Source organism: Girardinichthys multiradiatus, chromosome 5 (genome assembly GCF_021462225.1).
Source record: "Girardinichthys multiradiatus isolate DD_20200921_A chromosome 5, DD_fGirMul_XY1, whole genome shotgun sequence".
Classification (NCBI taxonomy): Eukaryota; Metazoa; Chordata; class Actinopteri; order Cyprinodontiformes; family Goodeidae; genus Girardinichthys; species Girardinichthys multiradiatus.
The window spans coordinates 30,893,913-30,918,601 of record NC_061798.1 but is presented as its reverse complement, the minus strand read 5'-3'; the positions used below and the strand labels follow the sequence as shown (position 1 = coordinate 30,918,601).

Genomic DNA, 24,689 nt, shown 5'->3' with positions numbered 1-24,689 from the left:
GTTGGTACTTTTCGCAAAGCTCAGTTTAAATTGAAGCGTTTCGCGTTGAAAATGGCACATTAACGATCTTTTAAATAACCAGAGGACATTTTAGTCATGCTATCTTTCGCCCTAAATACAGTTAACATCGATAATAGTTACCAAATTAACGTTTAATGGCATTATTACACACGAGTTAGCCTCATGGTTCACTCCTCGACGTAAACAGCCCCGTTTTCATGTCAGATTTGAGCAGCTAAGGTGGAGCGAAGCGTCCGCAGAAAGTGAGACGTGTAGTGGGGATTTGGAGCACCGGGACAGAGGGTCAGGGATGAAGCCAAATCCAACGAAGCGGCTCCGGACAGCGGAAGAAGACGGAGATGTGAGAGAGACAGGAAGAGGAGACCATGGGGAGGAGGAGAGGAGGAAGACAGTGGATGTGGTGGGTGAAATGGACACATTGCAACGTTTAGACAAATTAAATAGCAATCGTTTAAATGGTTTCCATGTTGTCTATACCCAGTTAATACAGTTTGGTAACCACTCTATCATACATGTGAAATGAGATCATGTCACTGATTTAGCAATCAACATTTAACAAAAACAACAACAAACAAAAAAAAAAACTATGTTAAGATGCTCTGTCTGCCAGTCTGATTTACTGAATCCCAACCTAACCTGGTTCCAGTAGCTAGAATGTGTCCCCCGAACATTTCTGCGTGTTTGGTGACTTTAAGCTGCGAGATATGTTGTAAAAATGTCCCTGTGACAGTGTTCATCATCTTCAGGATCACTTCCCTTATATTAAATGATGCCACCGGTTGTTGTTTTTCTGTGGTTGCTACAGCATCAAGCATTTGGACTGAGTGTGAGCTTTCTTCATTTCCTCTTTCCTGCAGAGCATTATCATGCCAGTGCACAATGCCTCATGTTGGCTGAAGGAGTGTCTGCAGGCCATATTACAACAAGACTTTGCTGGCTCCATGGAGCTCTCAGTGTTTGATGATGCAAGCACAGTATGTTGTTGTTTTTTTTTTTTTGCATGTTTGTATCTTTGTACATTAGAAGCTGTAATCTGGAGCTGGCAACATTATTTATTTCTGTGCTTGTCACTCAGGATGACTCGAGGAAAGTGCTGGAGGGTTGGAGGGAGAGGATGGAGGACCGGGGAATCTCAGTGGTGATTTCTGGTCACAATTCTTCCCAACCAGGAGGAGGTCAGTTTAGATACTGGTCGATTATACATTTCAGCTCACTCATTTTACTGCCCACAGGGGCCTATGCTAGGAAGTAGGAACAGTGATTTATTGGGGTGACTTCAGATTCAGTTCTGGATTTTCAGTATCAAACAGCTGGTTCACATCTCACCTCTCTGTTACCATGGTAACTGATGCTGTAAATTTAACCTGTTCTGGAGCAGGTTAGGTTTCCAGCATTTAGAGTTTAGAGCAGGGTTGCCCAACTTCAGCCCTCAAGAGCTACAACCCTGCAACATTTTAGAGGCATCCCCTCTCCAACACACCAGACCTCTGCAAAGCTGAATAACTGAATGTCGATGAGGTAATTCAGCCATTTGATTCAGGTGTGTTGGAGCAGGGATGCATCTAAAAGTTGCAGGATTGTTGCTCTTGAGGACTGCACTTTGGCAGGCCAGGTCTACAAGCTGGAATTGATCAGAATTGGTATGCTCTGATCTGGGGTCATTTGAGACTATAGTATACAATTATATTGTGAGATTTCAGCATTAATTATTACTGTTTATTTCTAGAACTCATGAAAATATTAAAATACAATAAAAAAATAAACTGACGCACAATGGTTTAAGTACAACAGTGTAAAATGGTTGGTTTATAGGTTCAAAAATATTCTTGTTTGTTAGATTACTTTCTTTTAAGATTTTCTGTTGCGCTGGTGGCCTTTTTTGACAGCGAGACAGAAAAGGAGCAGCGAGGGAAAACTTGCAGCAAAGGTCTCAAGGTCGGGAATTTAACCCCAGATGGCTGCATTGAGGATTAATAGCCTCCATACATGGAACTCCCGCTCTACCTATAGGTGGTTATAACTGTCAAACATCTTAATCTTACAGAATGCACAACTTTATTATCAAGATATCTTTGACATTAAACCCAGATAACTTACACTTAGGCTCAAAGTAATTCCACGTTTTATTCAAAGAAATTTGTTTCTTATTGGAAATGACAGGCATCTCCTAAAAGATAAAACAACAATGTTCAAGGGGTATTATTTTTCAAAAGAAATCATTTCTATGTTTTTATTCACATTTTATTTAAAATGGACAGTCAAAGGTGATTTATACCCTTCTCAATAATCAGTGGAAAAATGACATTACGGCAATCAAGCCATTCTCATTGTTACTGACCAGTTTCCGTTCGGTATTCTAATTTATGTTTGATAATGACCTCCAAGTCTTAAGGTTAAAAAGGTCTTTTCGCAATCCCACTAATCTAAATCTGCCAGGGGTATATATAATTTATCTTAACTGTCTTCATATTCTGTTGATAATTTTTCTGCAGTTTGAGGATTTAAAAAAAAATCAATTTTCATTTAGTTTTATGCTTTTTTTTAATGGTGGACCTATAAACAGAAACATGTTATTTTGTCTTCCAGTGGGTTTTGCAAAGAACAAGGCAGTGACTCAGAGTAGTGGACAGTACTTGTGCTTTCAGGATGCGGTAGGTATGCCTCTTATGTTCACTCAGATGGCTTTTGATGAAACACAAGCCAAGTGTAAATTAAAATAATTCTAAGTCAACCAAAAGGGCTGAGGTTTGACATGTTGTTAGATTTATTTGATTTAGCTCCTGTTGTTACAAATGTTGATTGAATTATTTGATTTGCATTTTCTCTTTCGTGTATTTATATTATCCATAAAAAAGGCTTAAGTAGTTAAATGCAAAATATGCAGAAAGTGCCAATTTTTTTTTTATCAGATTACTTGATTCATTGTCAGAATAATCAATGGAAAACTCGATAACTTAATTGCTTGCTGCACCCCTAGTATAATAGGTTCATATGTGTGTTGCTCCCTTTTTGGTATATTCTTCTGTAGTTACATGTCTGACTTAAGTACCTATTGAGGGAAGAGTATGACATTATCAATATTAAAACAGCAAATTGTAACAGTTAGTCTGGGCAGATATACCGAGCTAGTATCTTATTTTTTACGTGTTCTACATGGGAAGGTCATTGTTACAGACCCCGACCTGTCCGCAGTGTAAAAACCAAAGAACTATACATATTACCACCTAATGCAAATGCAACTATGGTTTAAAGGCTAAAGAGATGGCATTCACATGGACTTTAACACAGTAATGTCTTGGCACCCCTCTCACTAGTCATTAGTTCTAAAACTAATCTCTATTCATCAACGTTGTTACAACCCAGCTCAGCCAGGGAACAGGGGAAGTAAAACTAAACCAGTTGTATGTGGTTTTTTTAAATAAAAGTTGATTTATTGTTTTGTCTTTTCAGGCTATAATAAAAGGAGAACAAAATGAGGGTACTAGAACTAGTACAAACTACCATTTGTAGGGTTTACAAAGATAACTTCTGATGAAAATAACTATCAGATGAAAACAAATACGGTCTCCAGTAAAATAAAGTTTGAGTTTGAGATTTACCAAAACTAAATTTATAAAAGTTTGATTAACCTAAGGAGCTAAAATTTAAACCTATTAGTCATTGATCAAACTTAAAAGATTTCCTCAAGTGAGACTTCTGAGCCTGCCTTCAGAAGCTCACAGTTACACAAGACAGTCCATAAACCAAACACCTGGTTGCAACCTAGACCTGGCGATACCTACTAGTTTGAGTTAATAAACATTTCAACAGATAAGCCAAAGTAAAGGTTTTCACAAGACACCCAAACAAAGATGCAAGCGGCTCAAACTAAATCACAGCCGCCCTTCATTGACAGGTGATCTGGGTTTAAATAGACTGGTCTCTTCTGTGATTGGAGGAGCAGGAGAAGTCCAATCAGATTTCAGAGGGATATCAAATAAAAGGAGTCAGGAGAGACCAGCCAATACCAGACATGTAACCGCACAGCTGGGCCAGCAAATGATCAACCTGCAACCACACAGTCTCATGCAAACCAAATGGCCTTGGCTGTAACACACATGAAGATGTTTGTTATCTACTGGTGATTACCTCTAAAGAGAACCCTACATGAAAACACCTGAACTAGTGTAAAATTTACCCTCTACATACCTGACATAAATTAGTTTTAGCGCCAGATTGTGCTACTCAAAGGTTTCCTTTGTGTTCTCCTAAACTTTAAACACCTGATGTAATCTTTTAACTCTTCATTTAATTTTCTTTCTCATATTTATAGTATAACAATATTTATTGAGTGTTTAATGGACGAAACATCCTTAAGAGGCCAAGTCTATCCCAACAAGCTGCAAACTATGTGAGCATCATCAATGTATTCAAAAAATGATTCCTCAATGTAATGACATCAGTCATGCATTTTTGTGTCAGAAGCCTGGATTTGCCTTCATGCAGGGCAAGATAACAAACTATCAGATCACTGTAATTAATCAGCTACTTGGACCTTTTAATCAATTGTTACTCAGCACAGTCCAAGACTGCATCCCTAGATGTAAGCTATATATGCTCGACTCGGACAAACAAAGCTTTTACTTGGAATGGATAGATTGTGAGCACAATTTTTCTGTTTAGAAGAGATTACAGCATAAAAAAAAACAAACAGATGTCAGGTTTTATGTGCCAAACATGACAAAGACTCTCCTGGCTTGTTATCAGGAAAAGATTTAAAAGACAATCTTTGTGATAATCTTGGTCATGGGAAAACCTAAGTACACCCCATGAATCAATTGCTTGTTGAACCACATTTAGCAGCAGTAACGTTTGTGTGACCCTATCCATTTTTCACACTGTTGTGGAGGACTGTTTTTTTTTTTGGCCCTCTCTTCTTTGTAACATTGCTTCAGTTCATTGAGGTCTGCAGACAGGGATCTCCTAATGTCCTGCCACAACATTTCCATCAGGCTGAGATCTGGACTTGGGCTGAATTATTGCAACACCTCAATTCTATAATTTTTCAGCCTTTCTGTTGTAGATTTACTGCTGTGTGAGAGATTGTTTTCATGCTGACAACCCAAATTTAGTAAAGCTTCAGCTGTTGGTCTCGCATTTAACTCTGGAATACTTTTGTATACACTAAAGTTCATGGTCGACTCAATGGCTCCCAAGCCAGCCATACTTGTCGTCAGTCTTTCTCTTATCATGCTGTCATGAACCTTAGCATGTAGCATGCTGACTGAGGCCTATAGAGTCTGAGGAGCTCTTGAGGTTTTTGCAGTCTTTATGAGGATAGCACGGTTTGACCTTCAGGTAAATTACCTGAGATGTCCATTCTTGGAAAGATGGTAACTTTTTAAAATGTTTTCTACTTGTGAACAAACTTTCAGACTGTGGAATAGTGAACTTTAGATTGCTTGACTTTATAACCTTTCCAAGATTAATAGGCAGCAACAGATGCTTCTCTTAGATCATGTGTAGGGCTTGTTCTCGCTGCCAGTAGTCATTATCTGCGTCCACCAGACCGGCAAACTTTTAAAAGTCTTGCTTTATAGCAGTGGTCACACTTACTTAAGATCAATTGTTTAAGTACATTTAATTAGCAGCCCCTGCTTGCTATTTTCTCATTTACATACTGTGGAAGCAGCAAGGTTGTCCAGGATGGAATCCCTCAGTAACAATTCGACTCAATGGTCAATGGTTGCCAGAGCACTGTGTGTGCCAATGCACTGACTGGGTTCTTGGATTGCCTGTCAACAGCCATCGATTGAAATATATTACCATTTCATAAAGACGAGAATCAGAGGACGACCACAACAGGCATCTTGTCAGTATTTACAAAGTATGGAGGTGAGTTCCTCTCGTAAAAGTGGAATAATTATTATTTTAGGAAGTGTGATTGCTACATAGCCCTTTTCCCAACGTCGTTTTCAATGTGTTGTTGACATGAATTGCTAGCTTCATTTCCATTTTGAAATACAACAAATGTGAGGATATATTTTGTTCAAATTTGGTAACACATTTCAGTCTTTTTGATGACAGTCTTGTAAACATTGTCTTTATCCAAGACAATGGCATCAAGTATTTCTGATCTGGGTTCCTGTGATTTTACCGTTTTTTTTTTTTTTCTGTTGTAGGATGACATTATGTTTCCCCAGAGAGTTCGTCTCCAGTATGAAACCTCTCTTTGCAATGCAACCTGTGTAAGTTTTTATTCTGCTCCAGTCATTGCTTATTCACTTCCTTCCTTCTCTTTCTTCAACTCCACTCAACCGAGCTTCCCTTTCTCATCTCTTTCCTTTTCTCTCAGTTAGTTGAAATTATAAAAATGTTCTTACAGACAGCATTTGTGAGCGTGTTTCCTTGGGTATGTGCAGTTGACACGTGGAACAGTGAGTATCTGGTGTTGATGCTTTCTTTGACATGCCAGGCCAGAGGTCAAAGGTTGCGTGTGTGAGGGGAAATGAGTAAGACAGCGTGGAGACAGCAGGCCTGCTCCCCTGTACAAACACCCTGACCCTGACCCTGAAACACTTATAGTTGAGACCAGATATTACATTGTTGGAGAGGACAAAAAAAACTTTAATATTTATCTGTCTGACATTAGATCAGACTAGACTGTTCTGTTTTAGGTTGGTTATAATTACCAAAATTATTCACATTTGCTATATATCAGAATAATAAAATAATTTTTAGGAGTTTTAACATTTTCTTCAAAGGGGGAACTGTGGCCCAGTGGGATGAGTAGAAATCTTGCAGTCCAAAAGTTGTTGGTTTGATTCTAGCTTCCTCCTGCCACCTACACTTGGGCACCAATCTTGGTATCTGGCCGTGGCTCTAGTTTAAAGCTCTTTGATTGATTGGTATTGCTAAAGAAGCACGATTTAATTTAGGTCCATTTACCATTCATTGGCAGAGGCTCGCATGCTTTATCACTATTTCTAGAAGCAGACTAGAAAAAAAAAACATTCAAACAAAGAATTTAAAGGCTTCTGATAGGTTAATTCACAATATTTGAATCCTACCTGTGAATGTATTTTTACACTACACCTCAAACACACTTCTTCCTTGTGACTTTGTGGGCAAATCTATCAGCTAAGGTATCATGAAGAGAATTTTGGACCTCCATAAGTCTAGTTCATCCTTGGGTACAAGGGTGCAGTTTTCAGATGCCTAAAGTAGCCATGCTCATCTATTTAAACATTTATACACATGTATAAACAACATAGGAATGTCTAGCCATTATATAATTCACGAGGGAGACGGGATCTGTGTATCTGTGTTTTGAGAAGAAAGCAAAAGACCTTGTGAAGAAGCTGGCTGAAGCTGATAAGGGAGTGTCAGAATTCACAATGAGTTGTATACTGAATTAGGCTGAATGGCCACTCAGAGTGGAAGAAGCAGTTACTCCAAAAGCAGCATAAAAAGCCAGATTACAGTTTGAACGTGCACACAGGGACAAGTATCTTAATTTCTGGAGACCTGTCCTGTGGTCTGATTAAACTAACTTTAAGGTATTTGACCATTGCTTCATTTGGTGGAAAAAGAGGGTTGTTTGCAAGCCTGAGAACATCATCCCAACTATGAAGCACATGGGTGGCAGTATCATATTGTGAGGATATTTTGCTACAGGAGGAACAGGTGCTCTTCATAAAATAGATGGCCTCTTCAGGGAAAAACATTACAGGCAAAGCAACATCTCAAGACATTGACCAGGTAGTTAAAACGTGGGTGCGAATGAACAATGACCCCTAGCCATGCTGCCAAATTAGTGAAAGATTGTGAATACATAAGATATGGTGTTTAGATCCAAAGTGCCTATCGAGACTATACAAGGCAGGGGTATCCTCCTCATTTATACCTGGTTGCACAGCTAGTAGACTTTCACTGTGTTCCCTTATGTTCAAGAAAGTTGGACAGACACATCTTTGGGGTTGTCAGGTGGTCTTCTACAAAGTGGCTAAAAAACAACACAGTTAATATTTTGGAGTGGCCATCACCAAACCATGATCTTAGTCTAACAGAAGATTAATGGGCAGAGCTGAAAGGGTGCGCTCGAGCAAGGCTCAGTTACTCCAGTTCTCTCAGAAAGAATGGATCAAAAAGCAGCAAACTGTTGTGAGAAGCTTGTAGCTGGACACTAAAAACATTAGATGCATGGATTTTCTGAATGATTTTCTGAACTTCAAATAAGGTTAAAAAGAGATCTATAAATGAATCCTCTCATTATTCTTGCATAAAGCAACAAGAAATAATGCTGGTAATCCTAACTGGCCTATTGTTGGATCTAATAAAAGAAAAGAAAAAATGTTTTTCATACAGTAAATTTGAACTACAGTGACTACACTCAAACTAGCAAAAATGTTCATATTCTGGCCGTAATTATAAGCATTGGTTGCTAGATTTAAAAAAACTCATGTTCTGTTTTTCTATGCAGTTAGACCTACACAGAGCAAGCTGTCAAAGCAAACACGTTCACTGCTCATATGATGGCGTGCATGTGTGTTTTCATAATAGCTGATTGGCTGCAGAGTCCAGAGGCTGCCGGAGGGATCTACAGAGCGCTACACCCGCTGGATCAACTCACTGACTCAGGATCAGCTCATCACTCAGGTAAACAGACACGCTTCGTCCATGAATGTTTGTGTTTCGTGCATGGGTGAGAGGTCGCGTGTCAGGCAGCTTCTAGGTCAGACAGAAACAGGATACATACGTGTTGCTCACAGTTTGTACGGAAGTGTGGAAGAGGAGCAGAGGGTGGAGGCAGTATTACTGCTGCCCTCAAAGGCCATCAAAGCTTCAGCAAGGGAAACGGTTCACACTGTCAGCAGAGGGGGGTGGATGTTGATAGAAGCTGTGGGCAGTGGAAAAAAATATTTGGCTGGCAAAAACTGGTGTGAGCTTTCTGTGGCAACTTTCTGCTCCAATTGATCCAGCAGCAGACATTTAGTTCCCTTTGTACATTAACGTTACGAACACCTAAACGTACCTTGCAGAGCTACAGTAAATAGATTAATATAATTAAAATAAGAAGTGGAACAGATTTCTCTATTGTTGTTTGGGCTTTTGTGATGAGTGGTTAAAGATATTGCTATAAGCTGTGTCAAGCTCCCCTTTCCTTTTTCCTGCACTTCAAAGATCCATTGGAGCATCATGGAGGTCCTGTAGGAAACAAGACCAGGTCACCATGACCAAACACCCAAGTTTCACAATGTTCAACAGTCAATTTGACATGTCAGAGCAAGAAAATATTCTGGTGTAACTAAAAACCTTCATTCCATCCATCTTTCCATTGTCTGTACCATTAAACCTTGTTGGCTCACAGTGGCTGGTTCCTCTCCCCAGTGGTCACTGGAACAGAGGGGGTATTTAAACTGGATGGTTCACCAGTTCATCACAGGGCAACCCAATAGACTTACAAGACAAACAACCATCCAGGCAAATACTCATACCCAAGTCCAAATTCAGGGTGACCAATTAACCTAACTGTCATGTTTTTGAACTATGGGAGGATGCGGGAGTACCCTGAGAGAACCCACACATGCATGGGGAGAACATGCAAACTCCATGCAGAAAGACCCCAGGATGGATTTGAGCCGAGGATCGTCTTCCTGCGAGGCAACAGTGGTAACAGCTGCACCACCATACAGACACCAACCTTTAGTTTACTCTCCAAAACGAAGGTTTAGGTATTTGGGAAAACTTTTCAAAAAAGAAGAGTGAAGACTTGTATGTTGATTTAGAGCAGTACAGAGTCTAATCAGACCATGGCACAGAGGCTGGCAGATGAAAGGGATAAAAAAGAGCAATTTTTGCAGAAATTTGTCAAGCCTCCCTGTTTTTTGGAGGTCTAACTCACCAGGTTGCCAGCTTCAAGAAGGAAGGTAGACTGACTGTATTACAAGTCTATTTTTTGGTCAATTTAATTTACCCTAACTTACAGAACCATTCGATATTATAATCTGTGCTTTGGGAAGAGGTAATAACGATGTGGGACAGATAAAAAAAATTGGGAAAAAGTTTTTCTTGTCGATTCTTGTCGATTGTTTTTTTTTTTTTTTTTATCACAATGCCAACCCTCCTTCTTTCTCAGAGTTTGGAACTGACAAAAATAATCTCAAAAATTGTCTTCCACTGTTACTAAGGTTTTTATTTAATTTTGCTTTGTTTACTTTATTAGTTTTTGCATTTTAAAGCATGTTACTGAAATATATAAGGCTGATTAACACTGATAATGGATGAATCATTGTCTTACACTTGGTACCTCAACCTCAGATCCATCCGCTCAACCTACAGTCCAACAAAACAGTTAGAATTAGTACAGTCTTGTTACACACTTGGAGTAACATAAAACTCTACAGTAGTTAGTCCTTTGGTGTATCCAGTATGCACTGTCTGGTAATAATATTGATATTACGAGATTTAAAAGTAGGGGTAGGTGAAATACCAAAAATATCACATTGCAATTTCTTTGCAGTAAAGTCAAATTTTTCTCAGGATTTCCCTAAATAAACATTTAACTCTTTAAAAAAACAAAACAAAGCATCTTTACTTAGGGCAAAGAGCATCTCTAACCAAAGTGTGTGCAATTTTGTAAAACATGGTCAAGCACAGGTAAAAAATATGTTGCCTTTTTTTTAAGATGTTTTTTGCAGGACAAGTGGCCTTTCTTGTTGTTATTTAGTAGGCAGACAGGAAATGGGGTGGAAAGGGGGGAAGACATGAAGCACAGGTCTCTGGGGTCGGGACTCTAACCTGGGACAGCTGCATCGAGGACCAAAGCCCACGTATATGGGTTGCGTGCTCTGCCGCTATACCGCCTGCCCATGAGGTACACTGTGTTTAAACTCAGAAGAATTCATTTTAATAAAATAAAAACGCATGCAGATAAAGTTTGCTGCTGCTACCTTATACTTATGTAACAGTATGAAGATTTTGCTTCATGATTATCTTTATGTTTATGCACGTGGCAGACCTTTTCACTTTTCTTTCCAAACCAAACTCAAAATGACGATATAACAATGTTTCTTTAAAAGAGAGACATTATACGAGTTGTTTTTCTGTTATCACAATGTTGTTAGGTTGCTGGTCTGCAACAATATGTTACCCTTAAATAATTAAATTCTAAGCAGTTTGGTCATTATGTAATAATTTATCAGCATTCATATATTTTAAAGAAAAAAAACTATGTAGTGTTGGTGATTTGCTGTCACAAAAAGGAAACAACTTTTGTGGTGATGTGCAGTGCAGAAAGGACGTGGGTATAGGCAAACCACCTAAAGAAACTGTGGGTAAAATCATCACAGTTATCACTTTAAGCTCAGTAGTAGTATTTGCAATATTTCCTATCATTAAATTACATTCTCACCAACACATTCGGAATGTCTTCTGTATTAAATGTTTTAGGTCAAGGATAAATTGCAGTCTTGGCTTGAGCACACAGTGTACCCAGCATTTAAACAGTTGTGTTTTTATGGGCAGAGAGGGTACATTATCCTGTTTTATTGACGCGATGGATAGAGGCATAATCTCTGGTGTTATTGTTTTGGCTGCACATCCAAGTTTAATCAGACCCTCTGATACAATGCTGCTATTTCAGTTTATTTAAAGTGCTGGTAACCAGTGAAACAGCCAAACCAGAGCATTCTGAAGAGCATGGGAATCGCACTAAATGTTTACTTACTTAGCATTAGCTGCTAGACAGGTAGTTGTAGCTGGAAAAGAGAGCTACTCATGAACGACCCCTTTTCACACAGTGAGGACAAGCTTCTTCAAAAAGCCTTCATTGTGCAGTTGTAAAGTCTAAAGTTCAGTTACATGCAACACCTGATGGTGTTTGGTGGTTTAATGACCCTGGCTCTCTTTCACTGCCTTCTGCTGTTGTCTAATGGATCTGAGATTATGCACTTGAGGGATGGTAAAAAATATTTTTTTAATGCATGGTTAATAAATACAGTTAGTAATCTTATTTTAGATTAGCAATACTAATATTAGACTACCACCATGATTTTAATATCTTTTTTCTTTGGCATCTCATGAGCATTTTTTAATCGTTCACTATCTAAGACCGTCATATTGCCCACCCCTATTTGAAAAGAGTGAGCATGTTCTTAAACCACGTTTTCAGTTAATAATTTTACTGTACTTACCTCTTACATACATTTTCTAGGGAACCAGTGATATGGAGGTTAAGCATTTCATTTAGGTTGAAAGGGAAGCTTTCCAGTTCGGATTTAACAAAACACACCCGGTTGCCCAGGATACAGGACGACCTGGACTCACTTTCTGTAACATTCATGCTCACTTTCACAGCCTGCATAAGCACTCAGCAGACATTCCAGGATATTTGTATGATATTAGGTTTCATGGAGCATGAGAGTGAGATCATGCATTGATTCTGAAGCAGGGGAGCTGCTTCTTTTCCTTTTCCTACCGTCAATATACCTGGCTTTACTTTTACCTTGTGAAATAAACAGAAAGACCTTACTAAATGAAACCAGAAAATCTAGAGTTGCTTTTTACATTTAACCTGATAAATGACTATTCAAAAACACCACAACCCCACTGATTTGTAACAGCCAGCCTCCTACTGCGCCTTCTGTTTTCCCAGAACTCATTCTTATTCCTCTTATTCATGATTTGGCCACAGCCTACATCTGCAAAATGTTGCAATATTACAACAGACAGGCAAATAGACGCACGTAGGTGGACACGTACACACACACTTCCCAGATAAGATTCAGTCCAGCTGTTCTCACTGGTTGGAACCAGATGTTTGGAACAATTTTCTACATCTGTGATACATTTCTGGCTTGCAGTAGTATTACATTCGATTCTGAAAATGTCACATGTATGCATACACACACGAACGTGCACGTACAAGCACACTGTGTAAAATGTAGTGGTGCAGTCAGAAGCAGAAGCAGATCTGCGTGGGATGACCTTCAGGTTCTTAAGGTAGTAACTGTTACCAAAAACACAGAGGAAAGGATGGATGAGATGAGGCGAGGGCAGGAAACGGGGGCTGAGCACCGATTGGCCACATAAGTCAGGGGAGGGGTGGGGTTCATCTGTTAAAGAAGAAAAATATTTAGGTCTTTCTGCATTAAGGAGTATGAGAGGAGAAGCAAAAACATGAGTGAGTCAGAGATCTTCTGAGAGGAAGGGAGTATGGATGTTTTCCTTCTATGCTGTACGAGAGCATATACAGGTCCTTCTCAAAATATTAGCATATTGTGATAAAGTTCATTATTTTCCACAATGTAATGATGAAAATTGAACATTCATATATTTTAGATTCATTGCACACTAACTGAAATATTTCAGGTCTTTTATTGTCTTAATAGGGATGATTTTGGCATACAGCTTATGAAAACCCAAAATTCCTATCTCACAAAATTAGCATATTTCATCCGACCAATAAAAGAAAAGTGTTTTTAATACAAAAAACGTCAACCTTCAAATAATCATGTACAGTTATGCACTCAATACTTGGTTGGGAATCCTTTTGCAGAAATGACTGCTTCAATGTGGCGTGGCATGGAGGCAATCAGCCTGTGGCACTGCTGAGGTCTTATGGAGGCCCAGGATGCTTCGATAGCGGCCTTTAGCTCATCTAGAGTGTTGGGTCTTGAGTCTCTCAACGTTCTCTTCACAATATCCCACAGATTCTCTATGGGGTTCAGGTCAGGAGAGTTGGCAGGCCAATTGAGCACAGTGATACCATGGTCAGTAAACCATTTACCAGTGGTTTTGACACTGTGAGCAGGTGCCTGGTCGTGCTGAAAAATGAAATCTTCATCTCCATAAAGCTTTTCAGCAGATGGAAGCATAATGTGCTCCAAAATCTCCTGATAGCTAGCTGCATTGACCCTGCCCTTGATAAAACACAGTGGATCAACACTAGCAGCTGACATAGCAACCAGACCATCACTGACTGTGGGTACTTGACACTGGACTTCTGGCATTTTGGCATTTCCTTCTCCCCAGTCTTCCTCCAGACTCTGGCAGCTTGATTTCCGAATGACATGCAGAATTTGCTTTCATTCGAAAAAAGTACTTTGGACCACTGAGCAACAGTCCAGTGCTGCTTCTCTGTAGCCCAGGTCAGGCGCTTCTGCCGCTGTTTCTGGTTCAAAAGTGGCTTGACCTGGGGAATGCGGCACCTGTAGCCCATTTCCTGCAAACGCCTGTGCACGGTGGCTCTGGATGTTTCTACTCCAGACTCAGTCCACTGCTTCCGCAGGTCCCCCAAGGTCTGGAATCGGCCCTTCTCCACAATCTTCCTCAGGGTCCGGTCACCTCTTCTCGTTGTGCAGCGTTTTCTGCCACACTTTTTCCTTCCCACAGACTTCCCACTGAGGTGCCTTGATACAGCACTCTGGGAACAGCCTATTCGTTCAGAAATTTCTTTCTGTGTCTTACCTTCTTGCTTGAAGGTGTCAACAGTGGCCTTCTGGACAGCAGTCAGGTCGGCAGTCTTACCCATGATTGGGGTTTTGAGTGATGAACCAGGCTGGGAGTTTTAAAGGCCTCAGGAATCTTTTGCAGGTGTTTAGAGTTAACTCGTTGATTCAGATGATTAGGTCCATAGCTCGTTTAGAGACCCTTTTAATGATATGCTAATTTTGTGAGATAGGAATTTTGGGTTTTCATGAGCTGTATGCCAAAATCATCCGTATTAAGACAATAAAAGACCTGAAATATTTCAGTTAGTGTGCAATGAATCTAAAATATATGAATGTTAAATTTTCATCATTACATTATGGAAAATAATTAACTTTATCACAATATGCTAATATTTTGAGAAGGACCTGTATGTGTGATTTGTTTTCATGATTAGAGTTGAAGTGTTTTTTTTTTTCCTTCTTTGAAGCTTTAGGTTAGTAGCTTCCTATTAGGGTACTGTATTGGAACTTCGGTTGACTCTGAAACACTTTGAGAAGCTCTGTTACAATTAACATTCTGATTCGCTACAGTGCTTTAGTTCAGGGGAGGAACATCCTCAGTGTATAAATCAGCAGTGTATTTCCACCACGAGTATCACTGGTGATTAGACCCTGTTCAGATCTGGCACTTAATTTCACGGAGGGTGGTGTCAGAGCAAAGAAAACCATGATTTTTACACAATTTTCACATAAGTGCTCTGGGTAAGCTGGTGTTCATGCAACGCATGCTGGAGGGTTCCTGTTACCTAATTTGACAGATTGTATGATTCTGTCACCAGAGGGGATGCAGTCAGCTCCAAACCCAATCACAACAAATATCACACTACAACTTCAACTCAGTCACCTGTAAAACACCTCTAAATCCACCTATCCAGTACTGATGCATCTGAGTTGATAAAGATATCATTGAAAAGTTTATTTATTTATTTAAATCAGCTTGACAAGGGAAACTCATATAAATTTATTACGCAGAGTGATATATTTCAATTATAATCTAATCAGGAAAAACAACTGGACCGTTGCACAGTGTTTAAATCCCCTTTTTAAATTAAGGTTAATCCTGTGCGTCTTGTGGTAATCAATGTCTTAGTGAGCCAGAGAATCCGGTGATTTTCTTTTATCAAGTCAGCAGCAGGAAGGTTTAGAGGACTTCATGCTTCTCTCTGCTGACAAGCTCTATGAGGATGCTAAGGAAGATGGGGGACATCAAATCCAACAATGCAGATGGGCTGTAGGCTGCCATTAAAGCAACCTGGGCTTCCTGAACACTGCAGCAGAACCTCAGGCTGATCACCCTCAAGCTAAAACACAGTGGTACTGGAATTAATGCAAAAGAAGCACCAACCAGTTTCTGTTGATCTTATGTAATATTCAAACTTTTTTATTTGCTGTGATCCTGAAATATATTACTAATAGCATTTTCACGAGTTTAATTTTTTTAAATTGAACTACTGAAATAAGTACGATTTTTAATGATATTCTCATATGTTGAGATATGATTCCCGCTGAACCATTATTTTCATTGATGTGGATTCCATCAAGAAAAGTGTTAAAACGTTTAACTGAAAGAAATTCCAGTCATAATATCTTTTGCCCCAGGTTGAAGTACAGCGATGCTCCAACAATTTACCTTTAAATTAGACGTCATATCTGAGTTATTTAACAAGGCTGCTTATAAAATGTATATTTTAATTTGTGTCCCAGGATAGTTTGTTGTCCAAAATTCACCTTTTTATAAATTACCTCATTTCTGTTGTGCTCAGCTCTGTAGTTCAAGTACCTTTAGTTGTATTTTACACTGTGAATAGAAACTCTGTATTGAACACGGTATGGATATACATCGTTGTTTCTTACTGCTAAGTTTAATTATTAAAAATGATGACTCACCATTTCTTGTTCTTGGGTTTAGGTACTGTTTTTACTATCCAAGGTTTTGTTGTTTTCAGAAATGTAGTAAATTGTTTACTAAACTTAATTTCTGAGTCAGATAAATGTTTTTTCCACTGCCACAATAGTTGACAGTATAGCTGATTTATTAAATACAGATGGTGTTTTATTAGCCAGAGATGTTTGTATTATCGCACATTAAAAAATTTTTTTATATGCCTTCTTTTTGTTATGTTACTTATCAAAAACTGATTGTGTTTATTTGTCTGGCTTGTATATTTTATACCCGGGCCTGGTCTTTGGTTTTAGGCATACACCTCCCACGGGCCCACGGTTGTCATGCCAACATGGTTCTGCTCAAGGAAATTGTTCCTGAAAGTCGGATTGTTTGACGAAGGAGGCAAGGTAAGATTTAACTCTAGCACCATTCGTTAAACTATTTTAACACATCATTTGACCAACTCTGATGGACAAAGTATTTCTGATCATTTTGAACACCTGTTTTAATTTCTGTGAATAGAGCAAAACGTCACTGCTCACCACCAACAGTGTTTCATTAGGATCAGATTTGACCTTTTTTCACTTTTTAACCCACAAAATACAGATTCTTAAAATTAATCAAGTTGGTTGAACTAACATTGCTAATTAGCAATTAAAAAATGTCTAATGAAAGCATGAAGAGCAATACATTAATAAAAGACACACACCATTTCGATTTCTTTTCTATAACAGTGTGTTGCAAACATTTAACTTCTGCCTACAAAATGCCAGATATATCAGTTTCTGCCAGAGGAAGAAACTGAGATTTCTGTCGATTGCTAATTCCAGTTTACAAGCAACCCTAACAAGGCACTTAAACATTAGTATAATGACAACAGAAACACTCTCAAATCCATTTATTATTCATTCATAACAGGTAACTGTTGTAAAAATAATAGCAAACAATTGATTTCTGGAGATCGTTATAGTACTCCAGGTGATTTTCATGACCAAGAAGTTCTTATTCAATCTGACATTTGTGTAAAATGTACCACTCACATCAGCATTTTGTTCTTCATACCCTGTCACATAACTTTGTATCTCTCATGGACTTTTTGGACCTGTCAACAAATTCTTTGTCATAATTTGCACACAGACGTCACTGCTATGAAATATATGTGCCAGGCTGATATCCTTATTTGGACTGCCCTCGGTTTGTCTCGGAAGTTGCAGATCAGAATGACATACCACCTTGATTGAGAGCATTCCAGTTGCAAGTCTGAAAACATTGGGGTTTTCTATTTATCGTGGTGTTAATGACTGTTAGCAATAAGAGCCAAAAACAATATATTTCTCTTTAATTTTTGTATTTCACTACTAAACAAACACGTTTACAAATAGGTATTTTACAGCTCTGTGTTTGCCACTGGGATAGGACATCTAAACCATCACAACTGTTGATAAATTGCTTATACCTGCTACTATCACTACAGTCTATATGCGTGGCAACCATATTAAATACTGGATATGGGGCTTGTAAACTCTGACTTTCCCAATTTGAATTCTGAATTTGTATTTCCAGTTGTTAACTCGGAAAATCTGACTTCTGAGTACAGAGAGAATGTACCGTTAATCTCATGTGACGCTATGCAGATGCTCAGTCTGCCCTGCTAAAGATTTACTGACCTCGTCGTGCTGAAAACAGTCATAGCAGTTGAACTGGCCCTATCTTTAGTGTAATTGAGCTTATTAGTATTTGGCAACTGAAACGTCACTCTCAGACTGTATGTGGAAGCGTTGAACTTTCAGCCCAATATGGTCTTGTTATCTTTATTATTAGAAAAAGAAAAAAATTATGGTGACACCAGTGCAAAAGTAACATCTGCCCTTACACAGAAAACACTGTAAATTTTATACCCTCTATCTCAGTACACATGCACTATACAAAATGGGGTCTCATCATACAGTGGGGCCAAAAGGTATTTAGTCAGCCGCTGATTGTGCAAGTTCTCCTACTCAGAAAGATGAGAGGTCTGTAATTTTCATCGTAGGTGAATGAGAAAAAAAATCCAGGAAAAAACATTGTAGGATTGTTAAAGAATTAATTTAAATTATGGTGGAAAATAAATATTTGGTCAATAACAAAAGTTAATACTCAATACTTTGTAGCATAAGCTTTGTTGGCAATGACAGAGGTCAAACATTTCCTGTAAATCTTCACCAGGTTTGCACACACTGTAGCTGGTATTTTGGTCCATTCCTCCATGCAGATCTCCTCTAGAGCAGTGATGTTTTGGGGCTGTCACGGACTTTCAACTCCCTCCACAAATTTACTATGGGGTTGAGGTCTGGAGACCGGCTAAGCCACTCCAGGACCTTTGAAATGCATTTTACGGAACCACTCCTTTGTGGTCTGAGCGGTGTGTTTGGGATCATTGTCATGCTGGAAGACAAGCCACGTTCCATCTTCAATGCTCTCACTGATAGAAGGAGGTTTTGGCTTAAAATCTCATGATACATGGCCCCGTTCATTCTTCCCTTAACATGGATCAGTTGTCCTGTCCCCTTTGCAGAAAACAGCCCCAAAGCATGATGTTTCCACCCCCGTGCTTCAAAGTAGGTATGGTGTTCTTGGGATGCAACTCAGCATTCTTCTTCTTCCAAACACAACGAGTTGAGTTTGTGCCAAAAGTTCTATTTTGGTTTCATCTGACCACAAGATATTCTCCCAATCCTCTTCTAGAACATCCATATGCTCTCTGGCAAACTTCAGACGTCCTGGCTTAAGCAGGAGGACACGCCTGGCACTGCAGGATGAGTCCCTCTCAGCGTAGTGTGTTACTGATGGTAGCCTTTGTTTCTTTGGTCCCAGCTCTCTGCAGGTCATTCATCAGGTCCCTCCGTGTAGTTCTGGGATTTTTGCTCACTGTTCTCAGGATCATTTTGACCCCACGGGATGAGATCTTGCGTGGGGGCCCCAAATCGAGGGAGATTATCAGTGGTCTTGTAGGTCTTCCATTTTCTTTAAATTGCTCCCACAGTCTATTTATGCACACCAACCTGCTTGCCTATTGTAGATTCACTCTTCCCAGCCTGGTGCAGCCCTACAATTTTCTTCTTGGTGTCCTTCGACAGCTCTTTGGTCTTGGCCATGGTTGAGTTTAAAGTCTGACTGTTTGAGGCTGTGGTCTTTTATACAGATAACAATGTCAAATAGGTGCCATTAATACAGGTAACAAGTGGAGGACAGAAGAGCTTCTTAAAGAAGTTGTTACAGGTCTGTGAGGGCCAGATATCTTGCTTGTTTGGGGTTGACAAAATACTTATTTTCCACCATAATTTACAAATACATTCTTTAAAAATCCTACAGTGTGATTTCCTGGATTTTCTTTTTCTCATTTTGTCTTTCATAGTTGAAGTGTACCTATGATGAAAATTACAGACCTCTCTCATCTTTCTAAGAAGAACTTGCACAATCAGTGGCTGATTAAATACTTTTTTGCCCCACTATATGTAAATATGTGATAAAACTTGATGTTTCACAAAATGAGTTCATTTCTTCACATATGGATGCATGTCCACATGTATTGTATCATGTTATGAGGCAAATATTGGATGGTGATAATTATTTACCACCATTAAAAATTCATTAAATTCACCACCCAGATTAACTTTATTATTTTTATTTTGTTAAAAGCTTAAATGGCTTCGCCACCAACAGGACATACTGTTCCTTCACTTACAGAGATCCAATCACTCTGATTTCTCTTTAGGGAGTCCCGGAGGATCTGCTCTTCTTCTACCAGCTTCTTCGTCAAGGAAGCCGTCCCTTCAGGGTCGACCAGGGCCTGCTGGTTTATCGTTACCATGAGAGGGCTGCTACTCATTCTGTGACAGAGTCAGTCTCACCATTCGCCCTCCTTCCCGTAAAGTTTCTCTTACACGCACATACTTAGTCACAGTGTTGATCCTCCACCTACACGCAGCTGCCCACTGGCATCCTTGAGTTTCCCAGGGCTCTCACATGCACTTGCACACAAACCCAAATACTCTCACTGACACACACTGATACATTTTAGACTTTTCAGATTTTATGACAATGTCTTTGGAATTCCAGTCACTTTCCCAGCATTCAGATTTAGGAATTTTGGCCTTCTCTGCTTGGTATGTTCACTATCCTTTCAATGCTGCTTGGAGAGAATCAGATCTTGGTGTGAACAGAAGTGTCTGGCATGTTGTGTGTCAGGCTGATATTCCTGCAGCTGCCTGAGCTTCACCCTGCAAAGCCTGCAGGTGTGCAATTGTGTGTCTTTAAATTTATAACGGAGCAAAGTTAAAAGGTACCTCCTTGATATCCCTCCATCCTTCCCACCTCTGATCATATATCTGCCCAATGTTAATGCAGTCCTTCATCTTCATCATCCTTCTCTGTCATTTTCATCTATCATCTGTCTGTTTGGAGGCTATTTCAGGCATGTCTACTTTCCAATCTCCCCACTTTTTTCACCCCTCCCATACACCGCCCACCTACTTCCTCACTTCAGCCAAATGAAATCTTAACCTTATTTCTGTCTGTCACGTAGACAGTGCAGATGACCTGATGCGAGGTGAAAGGTCTTTTTTAGGGATGGGGTCAGTTACTGAAATGCAAGGCTTTTCCTCTGAAAGGCTCTGTTTATAAATGTGAGTGGCAGCTGTGTGTTTAGTAAATCTTTGACATATTGCTGCCATGTCTTGTAAAGAAAGAACCAAAAGCAAAGAAAACTTCTGGAGACCACCCAGACTTTCCAATGGTGTGGATTTGGGTTTTGTTTGCCAGATGAGGCCCACTGCTACACGCAATAATAAACTTCACTCTGGAAAATAAGGGCAGAGTGTTGTGGTTGAATGTGTGCATATAATTAGCCAGTGTCAGGGTGGAAGAAGGTGTTAAAACAAATACTAATAAAAGTTTTACAGTTTTTGTTGTATTTACTGTGCTCAAATCCCACATGTATTCTGTGATTCTGCAGACTTGAAGACAAGCAACCATTAGTTTTTCTCTCTGATATAAATGCAGTCAGCCTGTCGTGGAGCAAACACTTTGTCCAGTTGTATTTTCAGCTTCCTGTAAATGTCTGCAGTCAGATAACATTGAGGCAGATCTTCAGACGATAAGTCACAGTACTTCCTGTTGTCCTTTTTTAATACGTTTTTTCACACAGACGAGATGAATAACATCTGAATAAAATCCAGTTGCAACCAGTTTGCCTTAGCAGTCACCTACTCAGTCAAATGAGTGCCTGTGTGTAATTTCATGTCAGTATAAATCCAGTTTATCTGTAAACGCCAAAGAAGGTTTCTTGGAGAACGTAAGTGAACAGCATCATGAAAACCAGGGAACACAGCAGACAGGTCATAGATAAAGTTGTGGAGAAGTTCAAGGCAGGGTTAGGTTATAAAACAATATCCCAAGCTTTAAACATCTGAAAGAGCATTGTTCAATCCACGATATGAAAATGGAAAGAGCGCTGCAACCCTGCTGAGCTGGCAGGCCAGGCAGGGAAAGCATTAATCAGAGAGGCAGCCAAGAGGTCCAGGGTAATCCTGGAGGAGCTGCAGAGGTCCACGGCTTGGGTGGGAGAATATGTGGACAAGCCAATTATTAGTAGTGCACTTTATAATCCCTTTATGGAGTGACAAGAGGTAAGCCATTCTTGTTCTGATGGAAAGGAAGTCACATTCGCAGTTAGCAATTTTCTCCTTCATGCTAAATGTGGCAGAAACCTAACACCACAGATCATCCTGAACGATGCCACGGTGTAACATGGTGGGTGCATCATATTATGAGAATGGTTTTCTTCAGAAGGGACTCAGAAGCTAGTAAAAGTTAAAGGGCAGATGAACAGAGCTACATACAGGCCAATGCTGGAAGAAAGCCTCTAACAGGTTGCAAACAACTTTAGACTAGGGTGGAGGTTTACCTTCCATACAGCCAGCAAACAATGGGATTGTTTGGTTCAAATCTTATGTATTTGTTAGAATAACCCAGTCAAAGTTAACACCTAAATCCAACTCACAACCCATTGCAAGACATGGAAATCAATGTTCATAGATGCTCTTCATCTCATCAGACTGAGCCTGAACTATTTTGTACACATGAAAGGCCAATAATTTTATACAGCTGCCAAACTGGTAGAGAGAAACCCCAAAGGATTGGTTGTTCTGCAAAGTCTTGGCTCAGGGGGCCTAAGCACATATACATACAACGGTTTTTAGAGATTTTTCGTAAAAAAGATTTTCAACCTCATACATTTTCTTCACTTCACAATTATGCACTACTTTTTGTTTGTCAAATAAAATCTCAATAAAATATGTTGAAGTGTGTGTTTGTAATGTGGAAACATTTAAAAGTTCAAGGAGTATGAACACTTGTACAGCAACAAAAAGAACAAAATTAAATATTCTTTACAAATTTATTTAGTCTTAATTAAGCCTTATACACTTGCTGTTAAATAAGTTGGGACTGGGGAAAGATCCTCTAATTATGACCACATTTTTATTTTCTGCAAACAGAGAGACTATCTGGAAGCTGCGAGTAGACTTTCTGCAGGAGAGAGTTCTCAGCCAGTGGGAAAACTTCACAATATGGAATGCTGGGAAACAAGGGAGGAAGCTATACCGATGCCTGAGCCTGACCAATCAGAAGAAAGTATGTCTAATTCTGATGTGAGACACTAGCTGAGCCATGCTGTTTTACATTTTTTAAGGCTCTGTTCACACTCATGTCACCATTCAGTGATTTTCTTGACACATTAGGTCAAAGCGTTCTGTGATGTGGATGAAAACAAAATTCAGAAGAGTTTCTACACATATGAGGAATCCAAGGTGAGATCGCTATGGATACAAATTCAAGTTTTGGTGTCCATAGTTCCCTCACTGCAGGGCGGTTATAGGTCTTTGATTGTTAAAATTCAACAAACACTTATAAACTGTTTAATGTTTATGGACTTTTCTGTTGATATGTCTCCAGCAAAGACCAAAGCCTACAGTCCCCATCCTGCACTACAAAGAGGCCACGGGCCCCTTCATTATCTGTGTTAAACTGGTGAGCCAAGAGCATGTTTGTGTGTTGTATGTTTGTTTTTTCTGACCGCGTGTCCCTCAGCTCTGTTTTCAAGCCTAACAACATAATGATTCAGGGCGTGTGCCCAGTCCAGGATGTAAAACTCACAAACATACGGGAGGCTGTCAGGAAATGGGAAGAGACAGTGGCCAGATCCTTGATCATGGGATGTTTGTGCAAACACCTCATGCTTTAAATGATGGTATATACTTTTGACTTTAGACTGAAATTCAGATATTCCTGCATTTCTGTTGGTATGCAAAAAACACAAGGCTGCTCTGTTTTTTGCCTGAGCAAAAGTTAGATTCAAATCTTAAGTGACCCCACCTATGGGGTCTACTAATTGCTCAATTATGGAAATTGTCAGAGGTAATTGGACACAGAACACGGAGATCTGGACTCAATCACAGTTTTCTTCGGTGAGATGTAAATATCTTTAATCATGTGCAGTTTGTTAAACTGTTGTGTTACATTTCATAAACAAGCAACACACAAAGATGTTAACTGGTATCAAACACGTTGCCCCTTGAAAATGTTTATTGACAGACTTTTTTTTTCTGTGCCTTGTATTAGACTGAGCTTTATTTATGCTCCATTTGTAGGACATGACAGGAGGAGTTCTGGAGGAAAACCTCAACTCTTTGCAGCTGAAGGAAGGAACAGATTACTTCCATTTCAACTGACAGCTCAGAGTGATGCAGAAGACCACAGGAGTCCTGCAGGTTAAACAGACAGAGGAATGCAGAGGGCTGATTTATGAAAACATAAACACAAACTCAGTGATAGACTGTTTATAACCAGGGGGTAAAGTGAAAGCTGCAGCAGATTAAAGGACACAAGCAAAAAGAGGAAAGAAGAAGTTTATATTGTATTTAAAGTATTAAAGTGACCTTTTACTGTGTAAAAAGATGCAGAATTTTAAGCTGCTTTTGTCTCTTTCTGTGAAGTTTTTACAATAAACTCCTTGTTTTTTAGGGAAGTACACTTTCACATTTCACTTTTGTGCCTTCTCTTTTCTGGTTAAAACAGAATTTGAATAAAACTGAAACCAGTTTCATATAGTAAATGAAGTTATGTTTCAAAAACTGTAAAACCACAGGAAGCAAGCAGCATCTTTAGAATATTCACTTTCATGGTTTGGCATGTAGAAAAATAAGATTCATTATTTCTGAAAGTAGTAGGAAAGTTACTCCAAGTGCATCTCAATAGACTGGAGGATTAGTAAA

At 39.3% G+C, this 24,689-nt stretch overlaps 1 protein-coding gene across 2 annotated transcripts; it reads left to right on the top strand.

The window, feature by feature from the left end:
• On the top strand, positions 1 to 24,447 carry b3gntl1 (UDP-GlcNAc:betaGal beta-1,3-N-acetylglucosaminyltransferase-like 1). Of its 2 annotated transcripts, XM_047365582.1 has the most exons (12): positions 1 to 421; positions 879 to 995; positions 1,097 to 1,196; positions 2,608 to 2,672; positions 6,183 to 6,248; positions 8,563 to 8,658; positions 16,689 to 16,784; positions 20,132 to 20,256; positions 22,914 to 23,049; positions 23,157 to 23,225; positions 23,371 to 23,445; positions 24,066 to 24,447. In XM_047365582.1, the coding sequence occupies exons 1-12, from the start codon at positions 311 to 313 to the stop codon at positions 24,144 to 24,146; spliced, it is 1,137 nt and encodes a 378-aa protein (XP_047221538.1). In that variant the 5' UTR covers positions 1 to 310; the 3' UTR covers positions 24,147 to 24,447. The 2 variants fall into 2 exon arrangements, with proteins under 2 accessions (XP_047221538.1, XP_047221539.1); XM_047365583.1 differs by lacking the exons at positions 1 to 421; positions 879 to 995; positions 1,097 to 1,196 and adding an exon at positions 1,914 to 2,031.
• The last annotated feature ends 242 nt before the right edge of the window (positions 24,448 to 24,689 follow it).